Source organism: Malurus melanocephalus, unplaced genomic scaffold, assembly GCF_030028575.1.
Source record: "Malurus melanocephalus ecotype Western Australia unplaced genomic scaffold, MMel_1.1 scaffold_73, whole genome shotgun sequence".
NCBI classification, from domain to species: Eukaryota; Metazoa; Chordata; class Aves; order Passeriformes; family Maluridae; genus Malurus; species Malurus melanocephalus.
This window is the reverse complement of record NW_026623305.1, coordinates 497745-518425: the sequence shown is the minus strand read 5'-3', so window position 1 is coordinate 518425 and position 20681 is coordinate 497745. Positions and strand designations below refer to the sequence as shown.

Below are 20681 nucleotides of genomic sequence, written 5' to 3'. Positions count from 1 at the left end.
TTCCTGTCACTCCCAGCTCAGCTGCCTGAGAGTGTTGGGGACACCTTAATCCCAGAGTGGCTGCTCTTTCTATGCTCCCTGGATACAAACACTGCCATGGGATTCCCTGCAGCAGCACACAGGATCTTGGGCTGCTGGCCCATGATCTCAGCTGCCAGGGGCAAACATACACCCCCTGGAGATATCTTCCCATGGGATTCACCGCAGACACCAAACTGCCCTACTGCCCCATGGTGAATAGAGAGTACTTTGATCCTACAGAAGTGGGAATGTTTTGGTGACTCCATGGAACCCAAATTGTTTTCTAGCCTCAGCTTCAGCTCTTTGAGTGTTCAGGCAGATTTAGGTAGCACATCTCAGAGCTGCTGGGCACACTGGATCTCTGGCATATCTGGAACAGGGTTAAATTCAGTCTTTTAAAAAATCTTCTCCAAAAGTCATGGAGTCGAAGCTGTTCTCTAGTTTCAGTTTGGACAGACTTGCAAAGAAATGTTCAAGTGAAGTTGGCCTGCCCTGGTGGAATATAATTAGTTACGTGTATTAACCATGTGAAAACATAGAAAGACGTGCTATGGCAGAGGCACAGTATTTAACTGGGGGAAGGAAAGGAAGAACAAAGAAGTGTGAGAAGCCCTTCACGCTGGTGTCATCCTAGAAAGCAGTTTAATTGGCTGTTGTGAGTTTTGTAGGATGGGGTTTGGTTAATAATATCATTAAGGAGTATAAAAAAATGAAGGAAGGTGATGCTGTTATTTTATTAAGTGCACCTTTCTCTTGTAAGTGCCCATTTCAGCATTTCACATGTATACTGGAATGAACTGTCATTTTTGACAAGCCATAGCTTGGATGAAATATAAAATCAGTCTTGCTTGATCTTGACCAGTCTGGCCATCACGATGGTTTTCACTCTCTTCATGAACATGCATTGCATCCTTCTGTTACAGAGATTCTTTAGTCCAGGTAACKGAGTCCATTAACTTAAATTCTTTCTGTTTATCCGGTTCCTTATTTTTTTTTTTTTTCCTTTCTGGCATGGGGAAGGAATTAATTTAAACATCTCTATTAAATTCAGTAAATTTTAGCAATTTGGGATTTGGTGCCACAATAATATGACATTAAAACATTAGGAAATCATAACAGTTAGTCTAGTTTATTTTTAAAATGGGGAAGTTCTTGGGATGACTGTTCAGAGACTATTGGTCTCTGTTACATCATTTCCTCCTTCAGGGWGTGTTCACAGACAGACAGCTTTAGGAGGATGATGTATAATTATGGAGACAAGATGGGATCTATCTTTAGTGCACAATGTCTGTGCATCTGGAGGCGAATCAGGTACCACATTGATTCTGTAATATCGTTTATGTGGATATTTTGGGTCATTACTRCTGGGAAATAGAATCCTTTTTTACCCAGCCCAGAAGATGATGGCAATGAAGCCATGCATCATTGGTGGAATCTGGCCTGTCTCACCCCTGTGAAACYACTACTGTGGTGTTGGCTCTGATTGAACATCTCCTCAGTATTCCAAGAGTGTGGAAAAGCTGGCTCAACAACATACAGAACTACACAACACTGTCAGGATGTGAAGTAAATGGCACTGTGAGAATGCTGTAGTGAGGAGTTGGAGAGTGCCTCTTTACTAGATGTGTTCACAACCATTTCAGCGCAACTAAATTCATTACTCACTTGAGATGGAGAATATAAAAAGCATTACAGAAATCCAAGCCAGCATAATTCGATTTTGGCACAGATTGCCAGGTTGGCCTGTTTCCAAAAAGAACAGACAAGTTAAATTGAGAAGAGGCAGCACTGTGGTTATTAAATTAGCTTTAAATCAGGCCTACTCATTTACAGATCTCTGCTTAGTGCTTGCAGGGAGAAATTTGCTAATCCCAACATCACTGCTTCTGTCTGCTTGGGAGGAAAAAACCGAGCAGCCACCCCACACTGAGAGAGATAAGCTGCTAACTAACCAGCTGCCACTTCCCATCACAACTGCAACACAAGCATTGCAGTGCTGAGCTCTGCCAAGTCCAAAATAGTGGCTTTGCAAAGGATGGAGCCGGTGTCCACAGAGCAGAGTCTTGTGGTCTGTGAGAACATGCAGAATTGATGAAGAGAGGCATCACGTTTATTATACCATCATGCTTGATGCTGGCAGGGAACGGACTGAATTATCTCTGCAGCYAGTGTATTGACAAGGATGGGCTATTACTTGCATCTCTGATTTATGGGAGCTGGCATAATACAGTATTGCATTTTACACAGGGTTTTGCTGTACTGACATGGAAGGAAGAAATGTAATTTTCATTGCATCAGTAAAAAAAAATCACCATAAATATTGATGTGCTTATCTGAAAGTTTTGCAGTAGGTTTGATGGTGTCATATCTAGTTGCATTTAGTTCAGATGTGCAATGTTTCTCCAAAGACTTCTGTTATCATCTGTTAAAATGCTTCCATCAGATCATGCCCTTTGCAGCACTGAGAGCAGGAGCATCAGTGCTGTGGGAACAGCGATGTTCATATGCATGCTGTGTTCCTCTGCTTCGGGGTTTTCTCGAGCTGTGTTCTTATCTCATGTAAATGACCTTGAAGCTGCCAAGGAGAAATTTTCCCTGGGAGTGTTTGAGSAGCTTTCAGGAGTGGCTTTCTGAGCACTGCCAGTTTCTGAAGAGCAGAGAGGGCAATGTGGCATGGCTTACCCTGCCTCCACTTGAACATCTGCATGGTATTAATTTGGAAGGGGATGTAGCTGYGCTACCCCAACCTGACAGGGATTTCCAGGGGGAAGAAGGAGTATCTCTTCCTTCTCCCAGCCCCAGCAAAAAGGGTAGTTTCCACAGGCGTAGAAAACCTGCAAATGCTACGCATTTTTATAGGATTTCCCCATATTTCAAGAGAAGTCCCAGGATTTCTGTAGTTTCCCAGCTCTTCCCTAGTCTACAACCTCAATAGGAAGGTGACTACTTATGTCATTTGTTTGCTTAGTGGTTTTTTAGGAGATTTTGAAAACTGACATTCATGACATTTGCAAGGAGCATCTGACCAAGATTAAGATTGTGTTGACACATGTCTTGTTTTGGAGAGTGRACATTTTTTTATTTCAGTGCCACGTCTGACTGACTAAGAGTTGAGATAGTTGCAGACTTGTTAGCCTGACACTGTCAGCTCTGGGATGGGGGTTATTCACGTAGTCAGTGTCACACATTTTCTGCAGGAAATGTTCAGGTTTTAGTGAAACCACTACACAGGAAAAATGCCTGTGTGAAGCACTGCTGCCTCRTAAATGTCAGTGCACGTGTTTTTTCCACTTTTACTTTGAGTTTTCTTGTAAATGGTTGCTATAAGGTTTGCTAGTGAAGGTAACAGTTGCACTACTACAAGTTTGCTTCCTGCTGAACTTGAACTGAGTGAACTGTGTTCAGGCCTCGGCATCATTACCAAAAAACAGTGGTACAGCATAGATGGTTACATTCAGCATGCACTGGTGGTTTCTCTTGGTGGTTTAACTCCTTGAAATGTATGTTTATAGAGGAATATTTAATAAATTGATGCAGTGACAGATTTAATGACAGAAAGTCTGAAACTCCTGTCAAAAAGATATTGCAGTAACTTTACACAGTTTGGAAGGGAATGAGAGCAAGCTGTGCGTGTTGACATGGTCAAATGACCCCATTAAGTTCCTGTGGGGAACCACTGTCAGCAGAGGACAGAGAGAAACTTCACTGAAGGATATGGCTGACACTCAGCCCCAGGGCTTCTCAAGCAGGACTGGGTAATTGTGTGTCAGCTGGGGCAGGCCAGGGCCAAGCACTGGGYTAATGTGAAGTCTCACATCCTAGTAAGGCTCCTTGTCTTAGCTGGACATCACAAAACCAGAATCCACTCCTGTTACAGAATCTAAATCAAACATTGCAGTGATTTTCTTGGACTTTTGCTTTTACATGTTGATATTGCCTGTCTTTTACAGTTCCTTAATGGCTCAGCATCAGTAGACAGTGCTTGTGGCCTGCAAATGTGACATACTAATGATTTGTAGAAGTTTATTAACTCTTAAGTGTGCAAATGGGACTGTGAAATTTAATAGACTGAGAAGAGAGGTMATAGAACTGTTGAAGGAGCAATTCTAACTTTGTAATTTCCTCGCCATCCTTTGGTGGAGCTTTGATTCTCTGCTGATCCTCTCAGCAGGGATTTGGAGGAGATGACCTACAGAGGTCCTGAGTTGTTCTGTGATTCTTGAGTCAGCTGTTTAGCAATTGAATAACTTTCTAGGAACATGTGTATTCTTGTGGTTTAATCTGTGTGACTGTKTTACTGACACTTAATTAAACTTTTCATGGATGTATTTGATGCCAAGGGGAGTTTTGAGCTCAGTGTAGAAGGGARACAACGTTCATGAGAGCTGGAGAGAAATCTTGAGATGGTTGTGATTACTGAAAAAACAAGAACTCCCTAGGACAAAGTCAAAAGGGAGAGGGACTTGTACATTTGGACTTGTACATTATATGTGTAATGGCCTACAGGTGAGTGAGGTAGATAAAATCATATATAGTGGACAATCTCACTGGAGAATTTTGTTTTATGGAGATGTCAAAGCTTTCYTTTTCAATGCACCTTGGTTTTGATATAGGGAAGACTCAGGAAGACTTCATATAATTCTGGATAGCCCAGTGAAAGAACAGTGGATAAAATACAACTTGCCTAATGTCCTCCTCTGCATCAGACTGAAGGACTAAATGTTTCTGCATTTGCTTTCCACTGGTGTCCTTTTTTGTCTCTCATCACCTTCTTTTCCATCCCTCCTGGCGGTTCTCTTGCCCTTTCCCATTCACTCTCCCTGATGCTTACACCTTTGAATTGTTCTCACTCTAGTACATGACTCTTCATTTGTTTAATGTATTCTAGCATRTCAGGCAGGCTTCTCTTTTTCTATTTTTGGGTTGTATTTCAAGACAATGTGACTTTRCTTTTGTTTGGCAGTTCCTGTGGTGGTTTCTTACTTTGCTGTTGTTTCGGGCAGTAGTGGTACTGCTATGATGATACTAGCACTGCATTCTTGTAGGAGAAACTGTGGAGGTGGATGCCAGATAATTTATCTGAGGAGAATAATCTTGGATTATTACTAAGTGAAACAATATGGTGCTTTCACTAGCTACCAGCAGTTCAAAAGGTGAGACTGTGTAAGATCATGAAGGAATAAGTGGGTTTCTTACTCTGAAATGTATTGGTTCAAAGTTCTCTCTATGTTCACTTCAAACTGTGTCCATGGATTTTCTTGATGTATTGATGGAGAAAGAAAAATTTCCTGAGAACTCCAGGTAAGTTAAGGTGGTGGTTTTGGTCTCTGTTGTGAGCTGGCAGATTGCTCTGGAGTTTTGAGAGGGACAGTGGCTGTTACAACTGGCCCAACTTCCTCACTTCATTCTTGTGCATGAGCTCAGCTGCAACTACTTTTTGTGTACAAAAGCAAAAGTGCAGCAGATCTCAGTTTATAAAGGGGGAGGAAGGCAGACTGGAGTGTAGAAAGGTCACCTGATCTTTTMTTGTTTTTCACAGCAGGAAAAACCCAAACTGTTGGAGCCTTTGGATTATGAAGCTGTTATCACAGAGATTGAAAAAAATATCGGGGACAGCCAGTTTAAGGATCTGATATTATTCCCTGATGATGACTTTTCAGTAAGTACAAGGCAAACATGTGTTATTTCTTTTTTTAGATGCATTCTATTCATTGCTTTTATCTCCCAGATAATCAGATAATTGTATCTGCTAGAGGGTGAGCCAGAAGTTGCCCAAGGCCTACAATTTTCTTAATTCATGCATAATGACATACTTCCCTCCCACCAAATTCACTCTGCTTTTGGGGTTTTTTCCCCCTCTGATGTTTGTATATGCATGACTTTACTGTGCAGGATCAGATAAAGCTTGAAGCCCTGGTAGTTCCCAGATATATTTCAGGAACTCCCTGATTGTGTTATTCTATAATGTATAGTTGTCTGTTTGCTCAGCACAGTGGCAACTTGGCCAGTGCTAGAATCTGTCCCTGCTATTATTGCCTARTTTAGTCTAATTTAATCTGTAGCTTCTGATGCTGTTCTGTTTGATGTATTTGGCCACTGGACAGAGTCTCTGGTGCTGAGCAAAGTTCTCATGTGGGAACTGAGAGGCAGTGGATCCCTGACCCCCTAGCCATGGAGCTGCCTGAGCTCGTCCTGGGCTCCCATTGCTTGTCCTGGCAAACTGCAAAGACACTGAGAGCCTGGAGGTCCAGGGCAGTGTCCAGTGGTGTTGTGGGGGTGGCTGGGGTGTGAGGCCAGGCAAGTGCACGGGCAGATTGCCTGCATTGAACGGCAGCTTCTGCGAAACCGCCCCATCTTTGTAAGAGATTTAAGTTTTGATGAAATGGCATTCTCTAATGGAAACAGATTTCAATTTGTGACCAGTTGTAACTGCTCTGTGAGGGCCCTTCCCATCAGCTCATGGCACTGCTGCTGTCCTAGGAGGGCAGCTTAATCTAATCGACTGCTTTGTTTTACTAAATGGCTCTATTTCCTTGGTGGCATTAACTGAGTTAATGTGCTCATGGGATTGAGAGAAGCTAAACAGAATAGATTTCCTCATTATTGTTAATTCCTTTATCCATTTTGCACATTTGTCAATTTATGAAATTGAAACTTAGCATTACAAAGCTGACTAGACCTACAGTGTGCAATCACAAAGCCCTTGAGCCCCTTGATTTAGAGTAACTGAGCTCAGGTCCGTGGAGCAAACTTTTTCTCTGAAAGAAGAATCTCATCCTACTGCTGAAGACCTGTGTCTGTCAAGCATATTTTCATATCCTTTTGTTCATTTTATTTCAAGCAGTTGTTACCTGGATTTTAGTAGCTACTTCTGTTTTGYTTCCTAAACTAGTAGCTACTTTCCTGTTTTGCTTTGCAACTATTTGGCATAACCTATTTAAATTAAAAAAAATAATAAGGAAAGAAGGGATTCAGACAGATGAGAGAGGTACTTGCATGGTATGGTCTGTACTCACAGAAAAGCGAAGGCAGTGCCAAGCAGAGTCCATCTCCTTCAATAAATCTCTCTCATCTTTGTTATCTCCTGTTGAAATCAGTGTCAGTGACAAAAGCCTGTGTCACCAGACAGGACTGCAAAGCTTCTGTCCCAGGCAGGTTTTCCAGTTGCAGAGTATCTATTTATAGCCCTGCTCCCTCCTGCTGAAATATCACCTGTGCACAAAAGTCTGGCTCAGCCATTTGAGTTGAAAGAGATCCACGTCTGGCTGAATTAAGAGGTGCTCAGGCTGGCTCTGAGTGGGATTTAATGTGATAATGCCCGAGGAAATGGTGGACGGTCCTGTTTGACTCCTAATGATTACACTCACTGCAGACTTCATGTCTCAGTGCTGATGCAGCCCCAGGTTGGGTCTGTGGGTGAGCACATCCTATGGGCAAAAGTCTCTTCAGAGTGAAACCCCACCACAAGAGTTAGCTGAGGCAGTGAACAGAGGAGAAAATTCTACTCTTAATAATGATTTCCCATTTTTGGATCTATAGCATTCACCACATATGTCAGATACAGGTGAATTATTTTTGCCGTTGTTTCATCTCAGATTTGTTTTCTCTTTTTGACTTGCATTTGAAGAGAATGCTGTTATTCTCACAAGATTTTTGTTGGTCATTTCCAACATCTCTGCTTTTCCACAGACTTCATATAAGAATTTTATAATTATAATTATAAAAAGGTAGAAAGTATTTAATAGTCACTTAAACTTGGTATAGTATAAAAGCATGTTAAACTCTCTGGGTCATGAAAATTTGTTCTTCCTTCTCACATATGACTTCCTACATCTCTGTTTGAAAAGCAGGACTCCGACTTTTTTCAAACTTTTAAAAGTTTTAAAAGTTTTAAAAGTCAGACTTTTAAAACTTTATACAAACATATTTGTGTAATTATGGCTGAATGCCTGGTTTTGAACCTGCAATAGAAGCAATAWTTCATTGCCTAAGTTTAGGACAGGTGAAAGATGGCAAAGCTTRCCTGTATAATGCAAAATCTATTCAAATTCAATCTAAAGTGCTTCTGAAAGCCAACCTGGGTGCCCTGATCCCTCCAAGCACTGCAGAGGCCTTGGAAGAAGAGGGGCTGAGTTGTGCAATTGCTGTATTTGCCATCACTGCAGCCGTGATTGTTTCCAGGCTTCAATTTTTCAGCTCTGAACAAGAGCCAAAATCTCTGTGGTTTTCAGGTTGTGAAACCTCTGCTTTCTAGATGCTGTGCGGGACAAAAGCTGTTCATTTGGGTACACAAGTGCAAAACAGACCCAGATGCATCTGTAAGGGGAGGGAGCAAGAGTCATCAAGGACGCTGCCTTTTCACATCAAACAACATGTGTGCCATGGGGCAGCTGGAAGTGCAGGCCTTGGAGCCTCCTTGGAAAAACCCCTGGAATCCTGACTGTTTATTCTAAAATCTAAGAGTTACAGTGGTGAGATCATGAGTTGTTTCACWTAACACATGACTTAGCTCCCACTTTCCCATGTGACAGAGAGTATCTGCTCATTCTTAGAGGAGCAGAAACGGAGTCCATTGCTCTCATGACTAATGGGGATGGGTATCCTTGACGTGCAAGCTTGCATGGTCTGGCAGGAGCAGGACAGTGGGAGGTGTCCTAGGGATGCACTCCAAGTGTTTAATGCAGTCAGTGTAGCAAGCTGTGAGCAAAGCACACATCTGAGTGAGAYTCAGGGAGTGATGGGGCCAAATGTGTCCTTTGAATGTGCTCTGTGCTCKCTTTCCTCTCTCTGTGCCCCACACAGGTGGTGAGGTCTGTGCTGGGGCTGCAGCCTGCCAGGGAGCCCTGCAGGTGTTTGTACAGCATCACTGCATCTTAGCCTGCTTTCTAAATTGATGGACTATTCACTGCAGGTTTTGGTAGTTTAGGAAATCTGTTGATTTGGATGAAAGTGGGGCTGAGCAGCTTTTCTTCAGAGTGCCGGAACTTCGGCATTACCAGGGAGGAACACATCAGCCCGTGTGTGGTTAGGGCTCTCCAAAGGGCGGCCTTTGCAGGAAGTAAATATCATTGTTGATGCGTCCTTCTAAAGATTTAACCACTGCTAACATGCTTTCAGACTAAAAGCTATTCACAATAGATTCAGACTGAAAGGGTTTGAAATGGCTAATGGAGTTTGAACTCCATTTTCAAATGCTAAATTCACCATGTCACTGGGAAGTAGTCACTGCCTGAGAACATTATTCCTAATTAGTGTTTGAGAAGGAGCAGCATTAACTTCTGTTTCTCTTTCGAAGGTGAATGTGGCATGAGCAGGTGCTTGGTGGAATTGCACCTCATAATTCATCCAACACGTGGGGCCAACAGCTTATGCAAATGAGACAGCCTGGCAGTGCCAGAAATCATGGCTGGATATAGGATATTTATATAAAATAAATTAAAAATAATTCAGAAGAATTATAGACTTGAATGCTTTAGGCTGRTACCTGCATTATTTGATTACCACAGTTTGCATGCACAAATGAGAGGATAATGGGCCTCTGGCTTAAACAGACAATTGCCATGATTGCCTAAACATTAGAAAATTAGGCTGAATTCACATCACATTTATAAATACTGAATTCTCTAAATAAAATCTCTGATTTTTTTTGGACGACTGTTCAGAAGCACATATTCTGTTGCTAAAATTTAGTTATTTTCTGAAGAAAAGCAGTTTTGGTGAATTATGCCATGCTTGATCAGCCTTTAAGAGCATTTAACTATGGAAGTTAAATCAGCTTTGAACAGGAAGTGCCTTTGTGGCCAAGCTTTTGCAGCTAAGTGGTTAAACATAACTAGTTCTCAGAAGGGAAGTTCTTTGTAGTTTTTAACACACGTTTAAATATAACAATACTCAACATTTTCCATGTCCTAATTCTTTGTAAATAAACCTGTGATATTCTTTGTCAAAATCTACAAAGACAACAGGCCTGGTGTTACTTGATTTCCCAGGTTTCCAGGGCAGTGTTTCTTTCTTGTTGGGATGGACAGTGGGGGAATGGACCACAGGCAGAACAGTGGGCTTGGGTCACCTGCCTTGTTCAGCTGTTTTTGCAGGCTCTGTAAGAGGAGGGAGGCAGAATGGCCCCACTAAGGCAGATATTGCCTTTCTCAGTCAGTATGTTCCTATCAGTGTTTTCAATTACGTTAAAAAATTGACTTGCTGTATGTCTTACCCTTAAAACAAAACACTGAAACTACTTTCTGTGCAATATGTGGAGCAGGCAAGTTTTGCTGTGTGCCAGCAGAGCAGGCTGCTGGTTTTTCTGAAGATTATTCACTGTGGTGACGGGGTCAGTGTGAGCTACAGGGCGCATTGCATCTCTTCTCTGGTGGCCTCCCACTCTACCTTGGTCTGAGAACAGCAGCAGATCTTCAGCAGGGCTGTGTGTGAGGATGTGCTTTGTGGCTGCAGTGCCCAGCCCTGGGGACAGCTCCCTGTCCTGGGTCACAGGGGCACCCCAGGCTCTTCAGCTGTGCCCAGGGTATGTGTCTTGTCGTGACTGCTAAAAAATGCTAATGCTCAAAATGTCCCATATGTGTGAAGTAAAAGCAGTGAGGTGCATTCCAGAGACTGTGGTACTGCTGGGGAGTCCCTAAACAACCAGGAATTCAAACATCTTTCACTAAACAGGGCCTGAAAATTCACACTTCTCCATCTTCTGTCTCTTTTATTCACAAACTCGATGACTGTGTACAWCACTTCATGCAGGCATTGGTAACATAGATGGGAGAGCCCAAGAACCCACATTTAGGAAACTSTGCTCAGTTTGTCAGAACAATGGGGTTTTTTTCACTTTCTGGTGTCTTATGAGTCCACCATCATTTTTTGTGAAAGCCATGTTCTAATCATGTCTGAGCTCTCCAGATGAAGCAGAAAAAGTYTGGGGAATCCCAAGGTGTTTCTGCMTGAGTRAWAYGTGCCTTTCTTTCATGACTACTCATGTGGAAAGTGATGGGGGGAAATCAGAGTGGCTTGGGTAAGCTCTAAGGAAAAATGCAGTCAGTAATCCAGGCATTCGTCATGTAGAGATTGAGTGCTTCAATATATAGGGGAAAAGCTTCACCTTTTAGGCTGAGGATGTGGAGGAGAGCCTCCAGGGCCACAGCAAGTGCTGCAGGCTGCTTCATGGTATTAGTACGTAGAGATTCTTCATATTAAACCAGTCAGATGCCATGGGCCTTCCTCTGGAAAGCATGGGTCCTTTTTTAGTGGAAGAGAAAATGGCTTTGGGATGCCAGATTTGTCTGGGTGTCAGTCCTTTGCTGTCTTGCGTGATGGAGTTAGTCCATTGTAACTGAGAGCATGATCTGGGCTGCCAAGGTTTGATTTTGATTATTTTCCCCTCTTATGGCAGAGAAGATGATTGGGGCAGATCTGTAGGTTRACTGAAAATACCCCAAAGCTTCCTCTTGTGAAGGGCCTCCTCGGCTGACCCTGGCACAGGGTCACACACAGGGACACTGCTGGTGGCCCTGGGCTCTCGTTGGCCGCTGGGAGCTGAGGGAAGCTCGGCTCCTTGTGGAGAACTTCTGGAGATCCACTTCTCTCTGTGGTTTCCTGCTCTGGGGCCTGACAAGCTCAGCCAGCAGCTGCTTTCAGAAAAAGGGCTTAATTTGAGCAGGCTGTGGAGGCTGCAGGAGGCTGCAGGCAGCGCCAGGAGTCCCTTTTCAGCCCAGTCCTGCTGCCTGTGCCCGCAGATGGCAATGTCCCAAGGAGAAGCTGCTGCCTGCTTCTCCCTGCTTTCCAACCCCCCAGCTGTCCTCTGGCACTCCTTTTGCAGCTTGTTGGGTGCACTCTGCTTCTCTCTTCTCCTTYCAAAAGAGTCAAAGCTTTTAGTTCTGTCTCCACATTCCTCACCAAAAAGGCATGAGGTGCAGAAGGGAAGGGGAGGAAGCAAGTATCACTGTTGCATTTGGCATATATTTCTGGGAGAGGATGTAAGGAAGACTTGATGACTTTTTTTTATCAGAAACCTCAGAGACTGCAGGAACTTTGCTTGGAACAGTTTTCTTCCCAGAAMTCTATTCAAACACTGTTCCTGCTTGTAATTAATGCCTTAGTTGATAGTATTGAATAGTGTGTGTGGGCAGGGGCTGGGTTGCAGTTGTTGGTATGCATGTGTGTTGGCTGCACGACAAACTGAAAAATGCAAGCCATGATAAAAAGGTTCTTAACCTCTTCCTGAGACAAAACTGCTGTTATGTCAYTTAGACTAAATTGCATATTTTTTGTTTATTGTCAGATAGACACGATAAAACTGGAAATCAGGACGCTGTATCCTTCTGTACCTGAAGATGCAGAACAAAAAGCAGAAAATTTATTTGTTAGAGAGGTGAGTATCTAATTTTAAATGAAACCAMGAGTTTGGGGGAGGCTTGCTGTATTTATAATGAACACTTTTTTTTTTTTCTTTTAATATGCTTTTTGGTGATTTGAATTAGGTCTGGATTTTAAAGGCCAGTAGGAGGGGGGAGGGTTAACAGCATATCTGCAGTTTCCTATTGTGGGTTGTTTGCATCTAGAAAAACTGTAAATGCACTGAATCAGCCCATCATTGTACTGTTTTCCAGCTGCATTCCCTGTCACACTAGTCCACTAATATTGATGTTGGTATTTTTACATCACTGCTAATGATTGGTGATCTGCATGTGCTTTGCACTTTGAAAGTATTGATATCTTTCCAAAAATAGCTAATCAGTTGGCACTGGTTTAGACTCGTAGGTGTTATTACAAAGCATGTGTCTCCTTTGGAGGTGTAYATATGAGGAGTAGGTGCACTCTGAAGGGTGTGTAGGGGGTTTTATTTATTGTCAGTATGTAGAGTCTGTTTTACTTTTATAATAGAAAGTTCAACCATGTTCTTCCATGACAGTTAGAGGCCCACCACGAGCGAATAATTGCTCTCCATTTAAAAAACCCCTGTGGTTTCATTGTTTCCATATCTGATCTCAGATTGTAGAAGGTTTCTCATCCTACTACCTCAGGAGTATTTAGTGTTGGAGCTGGTTTTATCACTTTGAAGGACTTTGCAGAAGCTGGTTGTACTGTTCAAAGGAATTTAGTTTAGATGGCTCCCTGAATCTTCCCATCTTTCACTACAGATGTAAAATGTAGCTCAGCATTTKTAGTAACTAAACAGGTTTATGAAACCAAATTTTCAGTCAGCTTCCAGAGGGAGTTTAATTCCAAGAATTTATAATTAGCTCATAGTATGATGRCTCTTGGCCTTTTTTTCACAGACTGGGATTTTTCACACCTCGCTTCTTGGTCTGAAAAAGTATTTCATATGCACAATAACTGCAAGACAGTTTGTGGAGGAAAGGTTTGTGGCAGACAAACACAAGGATTAGAAATCATCAAGTCCAAGATTGGGCAGAAATGTAGCTGCTGAATTGTATGCAATGTGATATTTTATAGGCTGGCCCTATTTCTTTTCAGCTGGTCTAAAAAGCGCAGTAATAGTTTACTGCCAGGCAGATTGCCTGAATTTTGCCATCKTTGTTAATCTGGCAGCAGGGTTAAGAGATAACATAGCTTGTGGAGATATCTACCTTCCCTGAAGCCTCACTGCTTTTTCAGCACTTTGGGATCTGCTTCTTATTTTAGGGTTCCACAGGTTGCAAGGCCAGCACTGTGCTCATGGCTGTCCAGAGAAAGGGTTGGATCTAAAAATGGAACACGTGCACAGTGTTGGGAATCGTTACAGCTGAGTATGCCAAGGGGTGCTAATGGCAACCTGGTGAAATACATATTGARCACATCTATTAGCTGTCTCTGCAGCACCAGGGAGCCAAGGGGAGGGGGAGACAGGAGAAAAGCAGTGGAAAAAAACAGTGCTACAGGACTAAGCCTGGGCATGGAATAGTAGCAGGGCAGAGACACTGTAAATAGTAATGCATATGTTCCAATTTGCCACAAAGCCAAAAACTCTCTCTATACACACAAAATAAATTAAACTCTATGGAGAGGATGGTTTCCAGTCCAAAATTAGGCAAAGCTGAGCATGGAGTTCTGTGACTGTAGTCCCCTGCAGCAATTCCCAGTTGTGTTCCAGGCAGCACATCTGGATGGATGTGCAGGGCTGGAGYTGGTGACCTTCTCTTCTCTCTTGGAGCTCTGAAAAAGCCAGCACTTCACTGGCTGAAGGAATCTTTCTTCAAGTATAGCCTGATATKAGCAGTGAAGGTGTCCATCTGCACATTTGGCTGACTCTTGAGACAAAGATGTGGAGCAAGCTGGTGAACTGCTAAAGAAGGGTCTGCTCTTGGGGGTGAAACTGAGTTCCTTCAYAGTGCTGAAACTGTTTCAAGAGCTYAGATCCATRATCTCTTGTCTCATTCTTGTGGGTGGTCGGTGGTGTTCAGATGGTCTTGTCTGTAAGACAAGGTCATTTGTAAAGGGTTGTCAGAAGTCTGTGACAATGCCCCAAAATCCTGGCTGTTCCTGGCTGTATGTTTCCTACTGGTGACAGTAGGAAAAGTGAGCTTCCAYCTCGAGTTCTTTCATTGCTGTAGCCCTTCAAGGATGAGGGTTGGTTTTGTTTTTTTTTTCCCAGCCCTTACCAAAATCCATACAAAGGCAGCGTGGGGATTTGATCAGATTTCCCTTCCTCAAGTACCATAAACAGTACTCAGAGGCACACCAGGAGGACTCAGCTCCTGGGCAGTATCGGTTTATGGATCCAAAAGAGCTGACATGCCATATAAAGAAATATGCTGCTGAGGAAGGCTTTCAGTATCGATGGCATTTGGTGCTGTCCACCTGTAGTGGAAGGTTTGTGTCTCTAGTTGTCTATTCAGTTCTCTTAGTACTGCTTTTGGATTCCTCAGGATCGAAAAACATTYACTGTTGGTGATATTGAGATGTTATGGCATTGGTAGAGCAGAAGAATTGAATTTAAATAAGATGTCTGGCCACATGTGTTTTGCTGAAACTGTAAAATGAGAATTTAAAACAAAATAAAACCAAGGTGACAAATAAAAAGTACCTTAWTAAGTATTTTCTGCCTGCAAAGAGAATACATATTTTACATTTTATGGTTGATTAATATCTAAGTCCCTTTATTCATTCATACCTAATAGTTAATACTTTGTGAATTGATTATTCCTATACCTGTAGTTGTATTAGGGTGTTTTTTTTGTGGATTTTTCCATCTTTTCTTARGCAGGACCAATCTGAGGAACTAAAGCAGGCTCCAAGAAAGGAGAAGAAGGAGAAGTTTCCAGAATTTTTTTTAAGCCAGAATAAACTTTTATTCAGTGGTTTGTTGTTTTAAATATTCCTGACTTCCTTTATCACGCTGTTTCCTTCCAAAATCTGAATTTGGAGGTGTAGGAGCTGTGCAGGGGCAGAAGTATTGAATTTCCCGGGTGAGAAACACATCAAAATGAAATRAGAGAGTAGGAATTTAGAAATTTCATTTGGTGAATGATGTAGTTAATTTTGTCTATGATAATGCAGTATTCATGTGGGTGTTCCTGAACTTTCCTGTGGAGGTTTTGTAGATACACAAGAGGGTGTTGTCCCCTGTTGTAAGCTTGTAGAGCCCTTGCCATTCATCTGGGGGCGTTTTTGTTTGAGGTTTTGCATGTTGGATTTACAGGATCTGCAAGTAATTGTGAAACAYGAGTTTTATTAATCACAATGTTAAAAAAGCCAAAGCCTCCTGCATGACTTCTGAAAGTGGCTGTGTGCCCATATGAGTTGATTTCTGAGGCTTTTTGATTTGCAGGCTACTCTGCATTGTTCTTACCTATTTCAAAATCAGATTAAAATGGGAACTCCTGTTGACATTGTCACCTAGCAAGTTTTGTTATTGCTCATTGCAATTTCCCTGACTTCAAAATCCAAGATTTTTCAGTGCTTGAAAGAGCTGCAGTGTCAGAGTTAGACGTAGATTATTAAAGGATGGTGGGTCTTTTGATAGCACAGGAAGTAAATACTTGTTCAAGCTGTTTGATAGGTTAAAATAATAGTGTGTTTGAATGTTGTGGTTTGTCACTTGGCTGTGTCACTGCACTCTACKATGTGTTATTTTGGGAAGAGTTTTGAGAGCCCTGAAATGAAGGTCCATGTTGCTGCCATGCTCATGCGCTGTCTTAGAGAGGATATAGGCAGGGAAGTTATTTGTTTCATTTGTGTTTCCCTCACTTCCCCTTTTTTTTTTTGGTTTGGGGTTTTTTGTTTTGTTTTTTTTTTCTCTCCAAAAGGTTCCTTTCCATTGCTGGGTAAATCTTTTTTAAGTGTCTTTTTTTCGCAGTGATAGCCATCATGCTGTCATCACCAGAACCAGAGATAAGGAGTTACAGGTGGAAAAAGCCTTCAGGATTGTCTGTCCCTGTAAGGAAAAAATAGGTCATCTGGACAACAACARAAAAGAAAAGRAAAAGAAGGAAAGACCTCAGTTTGATAGGGCCCCTGGGAATGGGCTGTGCTGCTTGCCTGGCTAACAGAGCAGCAGAAAGTTCATGCAAACATGTGCCAACCCTCCCACATCCCAAAACTTCCATTTCTCAGTCTATATTTTTCCTCCCCCACAGTTCACTTGAGCTCAACAGCCCTTGCACTGGTGCCTCTGTTCTTTGCCAGGAACAGTAGTATCCAGCTCTGCCCTCCTCATGATATCTCTGCCTCTAGAAAGGCTTTTCTTGTTCCTTAAATCCGGTTTGCAGGTATTTTTTCTCATTGCTAAAACTTAATTCACAATTTTTAAAAAAGCATCATTCTAAGTCCGCACACTTAGCAGAAGTATTTAATTTTTAGTTGGGATATTCTGAAGAGAAAATCTCTACCCACTTTGTGGTTTAATTTTTTAGGTTAGATTTAGTTTCCCCACAGAAGCTAGTTCAAGAACAGTGGTAGCTGTTGCACTGGGTTGGCTTGTCTTTTGTGAATTTACTGATACTTGAATGTGCTGCTTTGTCCCCTTTGATTTTTATTTTAATTTGCTTTTTCTTGGGGGAGCACAGTCAACCTTTATAGCTAAAAGCTAAAATACTGTGGCCTGCTCTATATGTTATTCACAACTGCTTTTTTGAACACACCAGCCTATAATGTTTGCAATAAAAGCCCGCATTGAGAGTTCTCTGTGGGCTTTAATTGCATCTGTTAAGTAAAATACTCAGTAATGAAAGTACCACAGGGGAAAAGTGGTCCTTTCTGTAGAAGTTTCAGCTTGGTTTACATTTAACGAGAAGAAGGGGAGCRATGTGTGAATTGGAGCTTCTGTGCTCACCCTCACAATGCTCTGTGAGCTTTTCATTGGTTTTTGTAGAACAGAGTATATGTTGCTGTTGTAAGGGTATTCTTACAGCTCAGGCTACTGTCACATAGTTTAACACAGGAGCAACCAAGTTGTTTTATGAAGAACYATAGAACAGTTGGGGTTTAGTGGCTGGGTTTTGGGTTTTTTTTATTATTTCTATATTCAAAGGTCAAGTGCAAACAASAGTGGAGTGGGGTAGGAGTGTGGTTGTCAGGGGTAGCTTTGGACCTGACCCTGCAAAGAGCAGAGAGAGTCAGTTATAATGCTATAATATTATCTTCATTCTTGGGGAATATGTGATTATATTGTCTAATGGTCACACTTTATTCTGCATCGTGTAAGAAGACGAGGGCTTATGTCAGACAAGAAGGTAAATAATGGATCCACATGGAATGTGTTTGCTCCCTTTGGTTGTGCTAACTGCTTGGTTTAGCATTGAGGAGAGAGAAAAGTGCCTGTAAATGTGCACCCACTTCTTTGCACCTTTTCCAAACTCTGAAACAAATAAAGCTGTCACAGAAGATTCTGAATACAAACAAGATGACTTCCTAAAATAATTTGTGGCTACATACTCTGCTTATTTTGCATAAGCTTTGGAAAAAAAAAAAAAAAAAGAGATCTGTTAAGCCAGTTCTGGGTAATTTAGAAAGCATCACGGTTAAATTGTCAGCCCATCTCAGATTTGCTCTAGCAGCCTGACAATCCCCTCTGTGTCCCTCTGAGGCAGAGATCACTGTGCAAGCAATGACTGCCATGGGCATTTGACAACAGGCTGGGAGTGAAGGGAGGGAATACTCCCAGTTGAAAGAGTCAACCTTTTTATAGTAMTTTTATAGTAATTGTCCCTTTATTCTCTTTCCTTCTACTTTCTCAGCATAGCTTGTGGAATTTAGATACCTTTGATRTATCCTTCACTCCTGAGCCACATGCCCTTGTGTGAGACTGTCTTACTGTTCCCACCTCAGATTCCTTTCAATGCTGCTGCTCATTTCTCTACTGTAGATCTCCACCCTTTTCCTTCCTGATATGCCTCCTTTTCCCTGTGATCTCAGGCAGCAACTTCTACTGTTAGGTTCTAGGCTTGATCCCTCTCTTTCTTCCTTTCCATCTCAGGTGGGCTSGKGCAAGTTTTCAGGTGGAGGSTTGGGAGAAAAGAATAGAATACTGRGGTAAAAYCTTYAGCATACTGTACAAACWYAGCTTGCAATTTACACTCTGTATGAAGAATCAYTGGCAATTCTGACATTGTGTCATTTTTCTTGTAGATACGCGCCTTAGCAGTAACTGCACATATTTTATGCATCTTGTTGTCTTTCAAAATGTCATGTTGGGTTTAACTGTGTTGATAAAAGTTCTGCATCAAATAAATTGCACAGATATTCTGGTCTATTTGACAGCACAGCCAAGCCTTTCAGTATAGTTCAGGTCTGGTTTCCTTGTTTAAGGGAGATTGATGTATTAAGAGCAATTTCCAAAGGCAAATGCAAAACCAGCAAGAAGATTTTTAGATAGCAAAAACTATATGGAGATTTGAGCAAATTCAACGTGGACGGGAACATGAGACTGGTGAAAAATCATAGTCCTATTAATATATTCCTGAATGTTGCTAAGAGGTTAAAGATCACACCTGAAGGGCAGAAGAAGAAGGTTTGTGCTGCAACACAGAGTAAAAAGAGTAAGGCAAATGTATTTACAGTTGAAGGCTTAGTTAATGAAACAGGATGAAARAAAAGAATGCAAAATCAATGTCCAGGGAGGAAGTCAGGACTAAACTAGATCATGTCTTTTGGGGCAGTATAATAATATATATATAATTTAATGATCTTCCTAGAAAGCAGATGAGAATCAGTAAAGCATGTTAAATTGCTATCAGCTCCCTCCTCCATCTTGCGTGATTCAGTGCATTTGATTTTAAAGGGAAACTGTGCTTCAAAATATGGAAACTTATKACTCTGGCTTTCCTTTAAGAACTGAGCACCCAGCTCCAAAAGAGAAGAATATGTTCTGTAGCACATGGGCTTCCTGAGAACTTTATCAGTTCTCTAGACTTCTTGAATCTAAACACTTGTAGTAATTTTATTGTTGTTGTTTGTGTTTCTACTGTTTAGGCTTGTAAATACTACAGTTCCCACTGGCATGTTGTGAACTACAAATATGAACAGTATTCAGAAGACTTCCGACACTTACCACAGTAAGAACTCACATAAGTTCTTCTTTTTTATTATTTTTTTCCATTTAGGTTTGTGTCATTTGCTAAGCTTTGTCTATATTTGTGCTTTCTTTTCTACACTGTGCTTGTTTTCTACACCGGATTTTTAGTGCCTTGCGTTTTTTAAAAGGGGAAGGAAAGGTCCTTCAGAAAAGTTCAAGASTCTGCAGAATTTRCTAGTATCAACAAACTCCATTAGTGCTGATTCAAATCCTTGCAAGCGTATTTGCGTATTCAAAGCACAGTTGATACAGGAGAGGTGGCTTTTCGTTTTCCTTAAWAATGCATAAATGTCACTCACCTTTCACTGGGATTAATTCTCCTTTTAGTTACCCTGTGGAACAGAGTAGGATTTCAGTGTTTTTTAGCTGCATTGTACAGGAGAGCTGGGTGCACTGATGGTACAAGGCTGCAGAGATGTGCAGGTGTCAGGGTAAGGAGCATCCCTCCTGTGCTTGGAGGCAGAACATTGAAATCTCTGTAAAAGTGCTGCAAGGAGCAGGAACACGTTCCTTGACTTGAGTGGAAAGAAATTAAAAATCTGGTTCACATTCCTGCATGCATGAATTTCYAGCCATATTCCTGTTTTTGGAAGGTTTGTATCCCACACCTGAGGAGGGTTTTTAGAGAGTAGTTAACAAAACCACTAAGTGCCAAAGTGTGTTACTGCCTCCTTTTCTGGAATTTGAATCGTTAAAATGATGATATTGGATGAAAAAAGTTTTTACCTGTACATAACACAGGAATGAATGGKTGGGATGGATCCCATCCAGGCTTGGGATGGATTGAAAAGTTACTGACTTCATTGCTTCAGAAGCAGATAAACTGCTCTTATGGCCCAGCTAGATGCTGTGTTCAGAGGGTTTTGCACTGCAAACCTTCCCTTAGAGCTGCACTTGCCTCTTGTGTGTTGGTATTTTTATGAACAGTGAACATGGTRGTACAAAAAGCCATTAAGAGCAGTTTTGCTAATCAGAGATTATAAACATRCCCTTTCTTAAGTACCCAGTTCTGCTGATTGGTTTAGGAAATTAATGCATTTAGTGCTCAAGAAAAAATGTTTGTAGCACAGCAGTTTTCCATTTAACCTTAAATGTCTTCACTCTTATGAAATATGCATTGGACAGATGTGGGTGCATTACTATG

The 20681-nt window shown here is 41.7% G+C and overlaps 1 protein-coding gene across 1 annotated transcript in view; it reads left to right on the top strand.

The window, feature by feature from the left end:
* DOCK10 (dedicator of cytokinesis 10) overlaps nucleotides 1-20681 on the top strand; it is a 115856-nt gene that overhangs the window by 25708 nt on the left and 69467 nt on the right. The window contains exons 2-4 of the mRNA XM_057366877.1: nucleotides 5561-5680; nucleotides 12305-12394; nucleotides 19435-19517. Coding sequence (XP_057222860.1) covers nucleotides 5561-5680; nucleotides 12305-12394; nucleotides 19435-19517 — 293 coding nt within the window. The remainder of the gene's footprint in view (nucleotides 1-5560; nucleotides 5681-12304; nucleotides 12395-19434; nucleotides 19518-20681) is intronic.